We start from the raw sequence: 14,023 nt of genomic DNA on the forward strand, positions 1-14,023 counted from the left end.
TAGAGGGGAAAATATCCCCACCCATTGTACATAAGAGTGTCAGTATACCCAGCTGCAACAAACACTGAGGGAATATTGCTCTGTTCAGAAAGAGATCCTTAGTTATGTAATGTCTTTATTCCTCAAAGAGAATATGTAAGGTCCATATTTCTCTAAAAATAGGAATTACATTTATTCTACTAATAGTAGATGTAATAAAAATGTGTTATCAAGTACCTTTTAAAAATCAAATCCAGTAATACAATATAAATTAAAAATTGCATTATTAATCTATTATGAAGGAAAACTTCTTTACTTTGAATGTGACACAGTGCTGGAGAAATCTGCCTAGAGAGGGTGTGGAGTCTCCTTCTCTGGAGATATTGTCAACCCACCTGTGTAATCTGCTTTAGCAGAGGGGTTGGACTAGATGATCTCCAGAGGTTCCTTCCAACCCCAACCGTTCTGTGGTTCTCTGGTTCTCTAATACTAAAGTCAGTTGGGCAGAAAGCATAGTCAGTTGGACAAAAAGAGTTTCAAGTTGCTTTTGAAAATTAAATGACAATTCTTCTATCATTTAGCTGTATGTGAAAATTTTAATCATGATGATATTTCCAGAAATTTGAAGGATTCTTCAAATCCTGCCGACTTCAAAAGCATTACCATAATTTTGACTGTTTGTTTTGGTTTTTTTTTTGCTATGCCAACATAAATAATTATATCTTTAGCAAAAGAAACGTTTCAATTAGGAAATACCAGTTTCCTTAACTGTTGACTTAAGACTGTAAGCTAACCAAAATTTATTGAACATATTCTTTATAGAGAACTTAGGTTAGAAATGTTGATGTTGTTTCCAGTTCTGGTAAATAAAAATATCTCTCCAAAATGACTGATCACAGACTAAGGTGAGTAAAATGATTATGCAAAACATCTGCTTTCCTTCTTCTCTTACCTTCATAAGCTTTGTTAACTTAACTGATTTCTTTTTATAGTTTATTTCATGTAGAGGGGTATATTGTACTCAGTCTCTTTCTCTTTGTTACTTCAGTTTGCTTTATATTTAGGTTTCTAGATATCATTTGCCTTCATTAGATAAAATGTTGTTATTTCCATATTTTCAATGCAGTAGTTGAAAACTTTTCAAAATTATATTTTTTTGCTAATAGCTTCAGTCTTGGGTTTTTTGCATTTTATTTTGCCTAGATTTTTCTCAGAAATAAATACAAAAAGTACTGGTTTTGCAAGATTTAGATTCAGTGGAGTGGAAAATTAAATTATTAAATTTGGGTGTTTTTGTGGGAAGCAGCAGACTTTTGCATTGGGGAAGCATTTCTGCTTGGTATCTTCGCAGCTCCGATTGTTTGAACGTGGTTCACTAAAACTGCCAGTGAGAAAAATCTGTTCACTAATTCCTGTGTCATGCTCAGATCAGGTTCAGTAGGAACTGAGCCTCGTGTTAAATGCGACCGATAGGCTCGATACACATCACACAATTGACTGTGGTAAACCAAAGTAGGAGATGGATAATTGTCCATTAGATCTAGTTTGTATATAGTTTTTTATTCTTATTACCACTGTTAGGTCAATAAATGCATCATAGTTTTTGATGTTCTCAGAGTAGTAGTACTCCTTCTGAACACCAAAATGTCATCACACTTAACTTTTCTGTGGTACTGTTTGTTCTTGTAAGATCTTGACAACTTGTAGTTAAGGTAAGTACAGTTGTAGTGGGTAATAAGGGCTTGTTGGTGTTTGGCATTATTAGACATGTGTCAGCTGTTTATAACTTGTCAAGGCATATAAATGGTACCTCAAGGCTTGTATGTATATATTTATACATACAATTATGTATATATTTATACATAAGGCTTGTATGTATAAATTTTTGAGGATGGCAGGATAAGAACACGAACTTTGAGTTTTCTGTGAAATGGAGCATCACTAAAATAACTACCACAATAAAAATACCTATATTTTCAACTTTATGTTACTAATTCAGTGAAATGAGTAGAATATTGTTTCAGCAGACCTCAGGAATGTGACAACCAAGAAATGTTAGGTTTTTTCTTACAGAACTGCAAAAGATGGAAATTTCTTGTCAGATGCAAGTTGGATTACTTAATAGCGATCAAAAAGAGACCTTAGCAATATATTTTGCAGGTGGAACTGAAAAGCACCAACCTAGTCTGTAATTAATTAAGCAGAATTAATTAAAAGTTAGACTCTTGCAGCAACTGACCATGGAAAGGATGAAAATTTAATTTGAAAACAAAACCTACTGATAGGCTAGAGGAAATTGATGGAAAAAGGGATAAACCACAACAAGGTATGGAATAAAATTCATTTGATTTAGAAGATGTAGAAATAAATGGGGGAATGAAAAAGGTATTTGCTAGAGAAAAATGGAACCTGAAAAAAGAAGAGGCTAAAACTTGCTTATGTGTTTCTTTGACAACCTGTCTTTTCCTGTCATCAAAGGGAAGGGGGTACAGACTGATGAATTGCTTTTGTGGAAAAACAAATAGCAAACAGCCCCTGAGTAGCAATGAAAGCTACAGTTAGATTGCCTTAAGGTGGTCTCCACACATTTCCCTTGGAAAGCACAGACTCCTGTACCCTCCCAGTATATGTGGCTCCACATTACTCTGAACTAGGAAGCTGAAGATGAGCCTGCCCAAGCTAGTTACTTTTTCATCTGTTTCAGCTGATGAAACAAGCTGATGAAACAAGCAACAGCTGATGGGGAGCAAGGGCAGTAACTCCAGTCCCTTCCATGTCGGTTTGCATTTAGATACAGTAGGCAAACCAAAGTCCTTGCTTGACTGCACATATTTTTATAAAAGCATCATTGGTTACAACAATAAGCTTTTAGTAACACAAATTTAATAAAAGAGTGGGAAATTATTAAACCACTTTATTAATATTATCCCTCTATGATCTTACTGTAGTAATTCTGTACAAAAAATAGTTACCTAGGAGTTATTAAAACCATTGATCACTTGCTTACCCTTTATAATTAAGTGACCCTACATTGAAAGCATTTTCGTATTTTGCTGCAGTGATGCGAAGATGTTGCATACAATCATCTAATGCTCATGCTTGGTGAAGGTACAGTCTTTGGATATGTTGGCTGAAATCACTTGCATCAAATAAAATGTCAGTATTTAATGCAAGTAAAACATATCTTAACTGCATCTTAACTTATCATAAATTCACACTAACCAATTATGTTAGCTATTCCCCCAAAGCTCCCTTTGACTTGGTTTTCCAGAAGTCTCAGTATAAAACCTTTTAGAGAAACTCATGTTTTGCAGATCTGCAGCAAGCCATGCGGTTTTACCAAATCACTGTGACTTTATTTTTTTGGTAGAAATGAAAATTCACAGCAGCCTGACTGAGTTGAGTTGGACCAGGCAGTTACAGAAATGTCATCAGTGAGGTCTCATATACTCAAAAAACCAAAATCCCCACATTTGTTGTTGCTGTGACTATACGGCTTCTCAGCTCTATGGGTCTGAAAGTTCAATATTTTAGGCTGTGTTTCTGCCTTAAACTAGAGGTACATCCTAGCACTGAGCTTCACTGAAAGTTGCATTTACAAGACATGCAAGAAGAGATAGATTTCAGGAAGTCAGTTAGCACTTATGCACCGACAGCCAAACATAACCTTTCCTCTCACTGAACAGGATCTGCTCTATCTATGACAAAAGCCTAGAGAGCAGAACTCTCATAGGTGAATTTTTTTCCCATTATTTTCTTCTAAGTTATTGCTTAAGTCAGTCACTGTATAGATATGCCTGGACATACCTTGATAGTTAGCTAATTTTGGTCTTCAATAGTTTGCTTCTCTGAACTGATTTGAGAAATTGAGAAAATGAGACTTCTGTGAACATTGGTCCTTTCAGGGAGAAAGATGAAGAAAAAGTACTGTACTATGTAATCAGGCTTTCTTGTGGAGAGTCATTACATAGTCAGTTTGAAAAACTGTCACACATCATGAGATGCTGATTAGATTAGAAATAATTGGAATAATTTAACTAAAAAAAATATATTTACTGACTTAAAACAGCTGCAAAATCTTAACCTTTATTTTGACATGATTATTTAGTTTGTAGAGTCTTTCAAAGGACCTACAGCTACTTTTCAAAGAATCCTTGAACTATACTTGCAAACTTTATTAACTCATCCATGTGCACATGTTTCTGGATTTTTCTGGGCCTATATCCAGTTTATGTGCATAGAGGCAGATGTGTGATGTTGATAGAATCCTTGAAGACATGGGCAAACTTTTTTCCTTTTTCTTGGTGGAAATAGATGTGTGTCTTGATAGGATAACATAGTTTTTTAAAAAAGCATCTTTCTTTAAGCATTTCTTTCAAGTGGCAAGGGTTTTTACTGGTTAATTTTTCTGAGCTCCTTAACACGTATCAAACCTGGTTCTTCATGTGCTTTTTTGTGGAATGGTTTCCAGTCTGGCCTTATGCCATCCTTTTCTGCCCAGCTGCTTCAGACCTCTCTGCAGTGCACACTTCACGTTCAGTCTGTGCTAACTTGTACTAATCCTCTGCGTTTCTTGAAAGAGCATTGTGCCAATGCAACCCCAGTGCACTGTTGTGGTATGAACAGGATATTTTCCCCCTCCCCAAATAATCTCACCAATTGTATTTGCTCGGGCCAATGGACAGCCACGTTTACCATCACATGCCAGGAGTCATTAGCAGAGCAATCCAAAGACAAAGAATGTGTCACTCACACTTGTACCACTGCTTCAGGCCTATGAAAGTTGTCTGCAGCTCCAGGAGGCACGTTCCCGCTTTGAGGAGTTTAGCGTTCCTATCTGTGTGTTGCCTGCTACTATTAGCAACAATGTGCCCGGCACAGACTTTAGCATTGGTGCCGACACTGCCTTGAATGCTATTGTGGAGGTAAGACTGCATATCTTTTAAAAGTTAAGATGATAAAATGCATAAGAGGAGGGTACTTAAAGACCTTGAAATGTCTAGTTTTCTAAAGTAACTCAGTAACGGTATTTTTTTATGGTTTATATTTAAGAGGTTTTCCAAGACTGATTAAAGATTAGCCTTATAAGAAGTATTATATTGTGTATTTAACTTTTGGGTACTCTGTTCTGTTCTTTAAGACTGCTGCATTAGTGCATAGGGTATTTGCTTTTACTGAGAATAAAATATTTTGCTTGCTTTGCATTCATTTTTATCTTATGTATTACTTAGGTAAAAGAAGAAAGCACGTTTTATAAATAAACATCCCATTTATTGCATGAACTACTGACCAAGCTCAGTGCAGTAGAGCATTTTAAGTACGTGATTAACACTAAACACATGAATAATCCTGTAGACTCCATCAGGCTTAACATATATAAGTGCATGTAAATGCATGCATAACCTAAGCAGTTAAGTCTGTCACTGATGTTTGACTAAACAGTAAAAGGCCAGAACTTGCTATGAGTGAGTTTTTCATTTCAGTCAAAACAATCAGTTTTCTGGTTTTAGCTTTTTCCCTTGGGTACAACCAACTGCTCTATGAGCTCTCTCAGTTGTTCACTTATCCTATTGACTCTGCTGGTGACACAGCAAAGGGAACTGAGTTGAGGTCTAATTCAAGCAAATGAGTAAATCTGTTTACTTATGAAGTAATTGGCCAAGAAAGTCAGTCTAGAGATTCCAGGGGGTTGAGAAATGCAGGTTTGTTTTCCTTCTCTAATGCAGTGTTACTTCTTTATGTACAGTGAAAAAAGTCCAGTAGATAACTGGAGGAGCTGTGTCAGAATACAGGATGGCCTGGTCCTTGGGAGCTGCAGGACAGCATCCCTGGGGTGAAGTTGTCCTAAGGTGTAGTGAGGGCACATCGTAGCAATACATCTGTAGGCAGGACACAGGTATTTTTACTACTCCATTAGCTGCTCTCCCTTAGCCTGACATCTATAGAAGTAGGTAAGTCTGCTAATAGTGACTTCTAATAGCGATGCACCTTTAAAAGTGAAAACATTAAAACACAGTGGGGCAACAAATGATTCCATATAATGCTGCTTCCTCTTATTTGTTTTTTTATTATTAATTGCAATTTGTACAGCTTTTAATAAAGCTCTCAGTAAAAAAAAAAAGGTGTCTAATTTTATTGTGGTTAGTTTATTATTCGTTATAGTAACAGTGGAACGCTGTTGGTGAAGTTTTGAATATCAGGATTTTTCATTAAACTGGATCAGTTCATATGAAAGCTCAACTAGCAATGGAATTCCAAAGAGTGCTCCAAAAAAAAGAGTCCACTTTCCTTCATGTTTAAGATGTCTGAAACCTGCACCAAGCACTTGAGGTTTGGCCTTTCCAGCCTGTAGAGTAGTATATGAATTAATGGTTTGTTAAAATCCATCTGTACCATTTTTGTATTTGGGTGTTTCTATCACAGTCATTCTGAGAAAGCAGGAATAGTAGAAAGTTTCTACTCTGTCTTTTGTACAGTCAAGAATAAAAACCCTTCTAAGTAGATTTCAAGTGGTTAGTCCCATAAGCAACTAATGATTTACATCCTTGCTTAGAACCTGGAGATTCTCAAAAGGCAGAAAATTACACTCTACTACCAGCAGCTGGAAAACTTTTTTGAAATTTTAGGGTTATGTTTTAAGTCTTAAGGCTTAAAATGCTTTAAGTCTCTCAAAATGGTGGAAATCTTCACAAGTTTTTATTTACTTAGGGTCTGAAGCCAAGATTTTTTTTTTTTTTTATAACATAAGATAAACATGCAGTACCTATCCAGTTTCTGGCAGCTTTTAAAAAGTGAGTTAACACTGGTGCAATTTTGCAGTATTCTGCAAAAATTCTCGTGAAGCAGTATTTGGAATGGGAAAGTAAAGTGCCTGAGCACATTGTAAAATCCTAGACAGGTAAAAGAAAGTGTTGTTTTGAAAAACTGATAGTAGGCTTCTGTGACATAGTTTGTTATGGAGATACTTTCTGCTTAGGATAACAGAATAACAATTCGTATTCTCAATAAATTCATGTGAATTCTGCATCTGTGTGCATCTATGCAAATATAAAAATGAAATATGTATAAATGAAATTACATGTGTATCTTTTGCTAGGTGGACCTAAATAAAGGCGTACACTGGTCTTAGGCTTTCAGTGCATTAAACTGTATTATGTTAGAAGTTCTAGGGTTTGTTTATTGTTTTAAATTTTCTCATGTATCAATCAATGATGTGTTCTGTGGTCTGTTAGGTATGTTTTTAAAGATCATATTGCTCACAATCTGAATTTCAGTTTGAAGTGGTATTTTCAGTTAGCTGAATGGATGTCCTGGTTTTAAAATTGAGAAACAAATACCTCAAATCTCACAGCATCTACAGTTACTCGTTCAGAAAATCAGTAAGGCATGGGGATTTTTAAACATTACCATAATTCAAGTTTCAAGATGACAAACTTCCCAGGTACTTCTGTTTCCATGTTTTACTAAACAGAACGGGTGTTGGGGCAGTACATCAGTTTCACAAAATCCTTCCTGTCACAAAGCACGGTACATCCTATTTATTTATTTCTAAGACAAGGAAATAGGATATTTTTATTTCTCTCACTTGCTTTTTGAAAGGAGGATACATTAATTGACAACTTTAAAATTACTTGGAATGACAGAAAAATTCATTACAGGAGGTGATTTTGTCAAATAGATTTTTGAATATTATTAAAACCTAGAGATGTATCATAACCTATTTCCTAGTTTCTTCATTTTCATAAGTTTCCTAGGTCTTGCCACACCAGAGATTGTTACTTTCCAAGTCTCTTAGGCAGCTCTAATAAATATTGGTTTAATTGGTTTCATGTAAGCAACTGATCTTGTAGAGAACATTCCTTATGCTGGTCAGAGTAAGGTGCAAATGGAGATTGCAGTCTTCTTATAGTATGTACCTATTAGTAAAAAAGCAAAAACATTTTAAAACATGCGTCAGTAGTGCTTGAAATAAAGATACTTGTGTGGATATTGTTACTGAAAAGTAACAATGCTCAGGACTTACAAAGTTGTAGCTGTTCAGTATGGTTGGGAATGCAGTGAATTTTAACATAAAAGAAATAAACTTCAGTGCTGAATAGAGTTAAAGAAAAGAAGAGAAACTTAGTCATACCAGAATTTATTAAAAAACTCCATTATATCTATTTGTATCTGTGTTAAAAAACAGATACACAACTGTTAATTCTATTTACAAGCCAAAATGAGTTCTTGTTTTAGTATTTGCAGGAAGAAAATAAATAAGAGTTGATAGTAAAGAAACATTTTATTTTGACTCTGGTGTTCAGGGTATGATTTATAAGAAAGACTTTATTTGGTAATTATTATAGTTAAATGAGTTATGCTGTTTTGGAATTTTTAAATATTTTTTTTCTAAGTGCTTTAATTTAATTATTTTTTTTTTCCCAGTAAGTGACACAAAGTTGCATGACATACAAACGCATTAAAAAAAAATCAAGCTTTTTTTAATGTATACTTAGAATATCTTGTCTCTGAGCAGACGTGTGACCGGATCAAACAGTCGGCCAGTGGCACCAAGCGCCGCGTGTTCATCATCGAGACCATGGGTGGTTATTGCGGTTACCTGGCCAACATGGGGGCCCTGGCAGCAGGAGCTGATGCTGCTTATATCTTTGAAGAACAGTTTGATATTCGAGAGCTCCAGGTATACAGCAAAAAAAACCATTTTGCTCATTTTTAAGTAGATCCTAAAGTTGTTGTACATCATAATATGTGTACGTGAAGTAAATGGCTCGTTTAAGGAAAAAAAACAGTTTATATTGTGTCTAAAAACCAGCTTGTCATGCCGGTTCTTATGCCATAACATAAAGAAACATAGTATTGACACCAAGTTCAGTAATGACAAAAATAATTGTGTCAGCCATTGAACTCTGCTAGATGAATTGTTTCATTTTTAGTCTTTTGATTGGAATTCAGATTAAATGAACAGACTTAGGTAGTTTTAAAATAAAACCAAAAATAGAGCTAAAATAAAAAAATATATTCTTTCATTATGGTAGAATTGTGTTAGAAGGCTGTTCAGGTCAGGAACTGACCAGTTTGTCAGGTTTGTTAGGTACTGACTGTTACCACAGCTATTCAGAGCATGTCTGGAAGTGTTACTAAAATAAAGACCTCAGGCTTTAAGGATTACAGATTAGGGTGTGTTACATACACAAGCTGACATGGAACTTATCTCCTGTGAGGACTTCAGACTTGGGCAGTAGTTGGTGAGAGCTGTGGTCATGGACAAATTCAAAGGTAAACCAATAGAAATGTCCTGAAAGGCACAGACATGTGAAATGAACCATAATTATCCCCACTCATTTTTCAGTGGCATGTACTCATCATATCCTGTAGGGGAATACCAGCACAGCAGGGTATCCATAACAGGACTGTTGGCAGGACTGGGAGTAAGGCCAGCTATGGTCTTCTGTGACAGTTTCTGTATTTTTACGTATATCAAGGTTGATGCTGTACCAGTATAGCACATAAAACCACCTTTTTTATTAAAATCAGTTACTTGTTGTATAGAGGAAGATGTTAGTTCTAGCCCAAGATGAATAGTCATATACAGCATGTTATCCTGGATCTCCAAAATTTTCGATTATTTGAATGTACACATAATGCTCTATGTGGAATACTTGACAGAAATTCTCAAGAAATGTAGGCTCATAAAAGTTGTTTAAGAGTTCTGTATGGCTCTTTGAAAATACTTTTGTTGCTTTTAGGCTAATGTGGAACACTTGACTGAAAAAATGAAAACCAGTATCCAGCGTGGTCTAGTGCTGAGGTAGGTAAAAGTAATTGTAATAGATGGCATCAGTGATGCTGAGCATTTCCAGAGAGGTTGGCTGCTTGGCCACTTGGAATAACGCTCCTAAGTTTGTAGTCTTTGGTTATTCCTTTAGCATGTGATTTTTACTAAAGCTGTTGCTCCAGAAGGCAACTCTGGGACCTGTCTGGAAGCTTAAGTCCAAAACTTACTTCTTTCTGTGTAAATATATTTGCTCTGTAGTTAATTAATTTTATCCTGTTTTCAGTCTGTTTTCTCATCGGATTTGTCTTTTATTCTAGATTCTTTCTTGCTACAGGTAGTGTGTACCATAAATGTGTACACATACAATATGGCTTTTACTGTAAAAATGCTGCTTAGATTTTAGGAGATAATGTAGAATAAAGTACCTTTCAGAAACGAAAATATTTAAAACACATTATCATGTTTTAAAATCTACCTCTGTAGGCAGCCTGTAGCTTCTCTCTTCCTTGAGCATTTATTTTTAGTTTGCCAAATAGTGGAGGGATAAAAATTAATACCACCATAACCTGTATGAGAGTACCATTATATTTGTTCAGGTTCTACTAGTTAAATGATTGGGGTGAAAAGTATCCTACATTTACAATATTAGTAAGGAATAGCCTAAAGGTGCTATTCATTATCCATGTTTTTGATAGAGGGCAAAATGATGACACTGGATGTCAATGACTTTTAGTGCAGTTTTTCCTCTGTGTAATGAATTTGTCAGACTTAAAAACAGTTATTTTTCACTGCTTTAGTCAACGGTGGGTTCCAAGTGACCTGCCAGTGATGTAAGTGCAGTAACAGTAATGCAGACTGCAAAATTATGAGCAAGTTACAGGGAAGTGAGCATATGTGATTAGATGAAAATGTCAAAGCCAGGATTACTCGTATCAAGAAAATGGGAAAAACGCTTGTCATTCAATAGCTGTAGAAGCATCCAGTACTTCATAGTAAATTTGCTAAGTGTACCTGGCCTTAATTGTTACAGAAATGAGAACTGCAATGAGAACTACACAACTGACTTCATTTATCAGCTGTATTCTGAGGAAGGAAAAGGAGTGTTTGACTGTAGAAAAAATGTATTGGGCCACATGCAGCAGGTAAGTATAATCTTAAAGTTACACACAAGACTAACTTTGTAGGGACAAAGAACATACACTATTCAAGCATTTTGAAGAAGTCTGACTCAGGATTAAAGAAAAAAAGTGTGGATTTCTGTTTGTAGGTAACTCATAAGTACTGGGGGTTTTTTTAGCATTAGATTTTATTGCAATCCCTGTTTAAAAATCTAGGGAAAATATGCATAAGATTCTTAATGATTTTCATATTTATTCCTCTCCTGTTTATATTAAGCAACAACTCCATTTTTTTTCTTATTATTGTAATACATTCTTGTATAACACACTTATCTGCTCATGCATAATGTATCTGCCTTCTGAGCCCCGGAAGAGATTGGATTTCATTAGGGAAATTTGTGCAGATGGATATTATTGTGGAAGAGAGTAGTGGGGTACTCATTTGGCCTCTGTACTACATTTCTTTATCTCACAGTGCAGCTTGTTAGTGGGCAGAAAGGGAGTTTCTGATTTGGCTACACTTACCACCAAGGCTGAGGTGGAGGAAAGGGCCAACAGTGCCCTCCATTCATCTGAGATGTAGCACTGATTCCACGAGAATCCTACAGGTGCTGAACACAAATTTTTAAATGCCTTAGATTGATTTATGTGCTGGGGTTTTTGACTTACTTGTTTTGCTAAGTGGGGGGAATGAAAATAAGAGACGGAGCAGGTCATTAGCAGAGACGACTGATAAAACAGACACAGATCCTGCTTTGATAACTAAACTAACCCTCACTTAAACTTTCACACAGGGTGGAGCACCTTCGCCGTTTGATAGAAATTTTGGGACAAAAATTTCAGCAAAAGCTATGCAGTGGATCTCCAAAAAACTGAAAGAAACCTACCGGAAAGGTGCAGAAATGTTTGGTGCAATCCCTTTGTTACTGTATTTGATTGTCTGTCAGTATATAAGACTACTCCACTATGCAAACAGACTAATGTTTATTAGTCAACATATTTCTTGCCCTCTTGATGTTTTTATTATTCGGTAGTGCCTTGCTGTGCTTCCTGCTGTACGAAGATTTCCACTTGAGTGAGGTCAATAATTCAGACAGCTATTATATCATCTTTCTTAAAAAAAATGCTAGTGTGATTGCAGGTTTTCATGCATGAAGGAATTGATGCTTATATAGTTACATGTGTTCTTCCTTTTTGTTTCATGCTGCCTTTATGGGAGACAGAACCAGGTAATGTGCCTTCTTTGGGAGTTTTTGTAAAGCACTATTATTTCCTACAATCTAAAACTGGATGCTAAAAATCAGTCTTATTGTTGCTTAATTGCACTGTGATTTCGTTGGTAATTACCAAAGCTAAGCTAAAAAAGTGAAAATCTAACCCTATTAAAGCACTAATTGATGATCATTCTATTAAGTAATCAGTAGCTGAAATAAAGCTACTGTAAGCTTCTGATTCAGTTTAATTACAGAAAAATGGTATTTGCCCTTATACATGTGAGAAAGATCCCGAATTACTTCATTCCTTTTAGGAAAAGTATTTGCCAATACCGAGGACTCAGTGTGTTTGCTGGGAATGCGCAGACGCAACCTTGTGTTCCAACCCGTGGCTGAGCTCAAGAGTGAAACAGACTTTGTGTATGTATACCCTGCTTACATGTTAAACACCTCGGCACAGCCTTCCCTTCACCACTGCAAACAAACACTCCCCTGCAGTGCTCACAGTTTGCCCCACCTCTCACTGCTGTGGGCTTGGGCTTGTCTTCAGCCACCGATTCACTCTGATTTGTTCTCTGGTCTTTTCCCTTCATGCTTTCTCCTCATCCTGCTTATACTTGCAAGTCTCTCATTGTGAATTCTGGGACTCTGCTGCCTTTTTAAACAACTTGAACAACTTTTTTGTAATTGCTCTAATGCCTGGAATTACTTCTGGTTCAGTTCAGTGCGGCAGCATCTTTGTGCCAAATTCAGTATTATGCTTACCTATAAATAACATCTTCCAGGATTCTGACCTTGATTCTCCTCATTTTGGGTCAGTGTTTACATCCCACCATAAAGGTCAATGTCTGATCCTGTTTATAAGGTGTTTTGCCTTACCCCCCGTGTATATCAATCAATGACCTCCCTGTTTTCCCCACCAGGCACAGGATTCCCAAGGAGCAGTGGTGGCTGAAGCTGCGACCACTGATGAAGATCCTGGCCAAGTACAAGACTAGTTATGATGTGTCAGACTCAGGCCAGCTGGAGCATGTGGCCATGCTCCCCAAGGAAGCAGTGCCCGCAGCCATCTAAACACATCACATTTAGATCATTGTCATAGATGCTCATTGTGAGTAACAATGCTTTAGAATCGTTACAGCTTTGTTTTGTAACATTTAAATTATTGTTCCAGCACTTTATGTGAAACAAGACGTTCAGCTGTCACACAGATTTTGTCCTGTATGTGTGTTATGTTTGAGACGAACCCTTGCATCTAATGGAAGAGCACCAGTTACTGATACTGCCCTTTAACAAAGCAAGTGCAACACCGTTCTATGCACTCTGTAAGTTACTCATCTACTGCACTTTGTTTCAGAGTACTTACACCCCAAAACTAAGTGTAGATGGCTAGCTTTGTGTTGAGTTACAGGATGTGCTTAATGTTCCTGAAGTGAAATAAAGTACTGTTGCAAACATCACGTGTGATGTGTCACAAATTGTGTTCACCTGCTTTTAAACAGTTAGGGAATGACACTTGGTGAAGGATTCTCTATACACACCAGTGAAGGAAAAAAAACCCTGCCCTTTTTGCTTGCACAGGAATGATAAAGCTATGTCTTGGGGATGGGAGCAGGGAGAAGAAGCTCTAACAACTTGAAGCAAGGTTACACCCTTCTGAATCTCATATTTCTGTTTTCTCAGAGCTTCTTCAAGACTATTAAAAAAACCCACCAATAATGATCAAAAAGAGTAATGTGATTTTTGAAATTAGGCTGCCAAACAGCCAAAACTGTTTCCTCATGCCAGCTTATGTTAACTGGATCTTGACAAGAAGTTAAATACTAAACCATGTCATACCAAAATGACTGAATGCTGCCCAAATTTGCAAACTAAATAGACTGTCCCTTGATTTATTAGGGATTCGCCCACGGCACTGCAGTTCACCCACACTCAGC

General features: G+C 36.4%; 1 protein-coding gene across 3 annotated transcripts in view; it reads left to right on the top strand.

The window, feature by feature from the left end:
• Positions 1-13,546, top strand: part of LOC113985975 (phosphofructokinase, platelet) — a 44,790-nt gene extending 31,244 nt beyond the window's left edge. For 2 of the 3 annotated variants that reach the window (XM_039384597.1, XM_027717255.2), the window contains 8 exons: positions 4,752-4,904; positions 8,495-8,659; positions 9,726-9,787; positions 10,785-10,896; positions 11,667-11,766; positions 12,096-12,101; positions 12,401-12,506; positions 13,010-13,546. In XM_039384597.1, the coding sequence (XP_039240531.1) occupies positions 4,752-4,904; positions 8,495-8,659; positions 9,726-9,787; positions 10,785-10,896; positions 11,667-11,766; positions 12,096-12,101; positions 12,401-12,506; positions 13,010-13,160 (855 nt within the window). In that variant the 3' untranslated portion in view covers positions 13,161-13,546. The remainder of the gene's footprint in view (positions 1-4,751; positions 4,905-8,494; positions 8,660-9,725; positions 9,788-10,784; positions 10,897-11,666; positions 11,767-12,095; positions 12,102-12,400; positions 12,507-13,009) is intronic. The other variant, XM_027717254.2, reaches the window with a different exon arrangement.
• Positions 13,547-14,023: the final 477 nt, after the last annotated feature.

This window comes from Pipra filicauda, unplaced genomic scaffold, assembly GCF_003945595.2.
Source record: "Pipra filicauda isolate LSUMZ 115617 unplaced genomic scaffold, ASM394559v2 scaffold361_size729390_pilon, whole genome shotgun sequence".
In the NCBI taxonomy this organism is placed as follows: Eukaryota; Metazoa; Chordata; class Aves; order Passeriformes; family Pipridae; genus Pipra; species Pipra filicauda.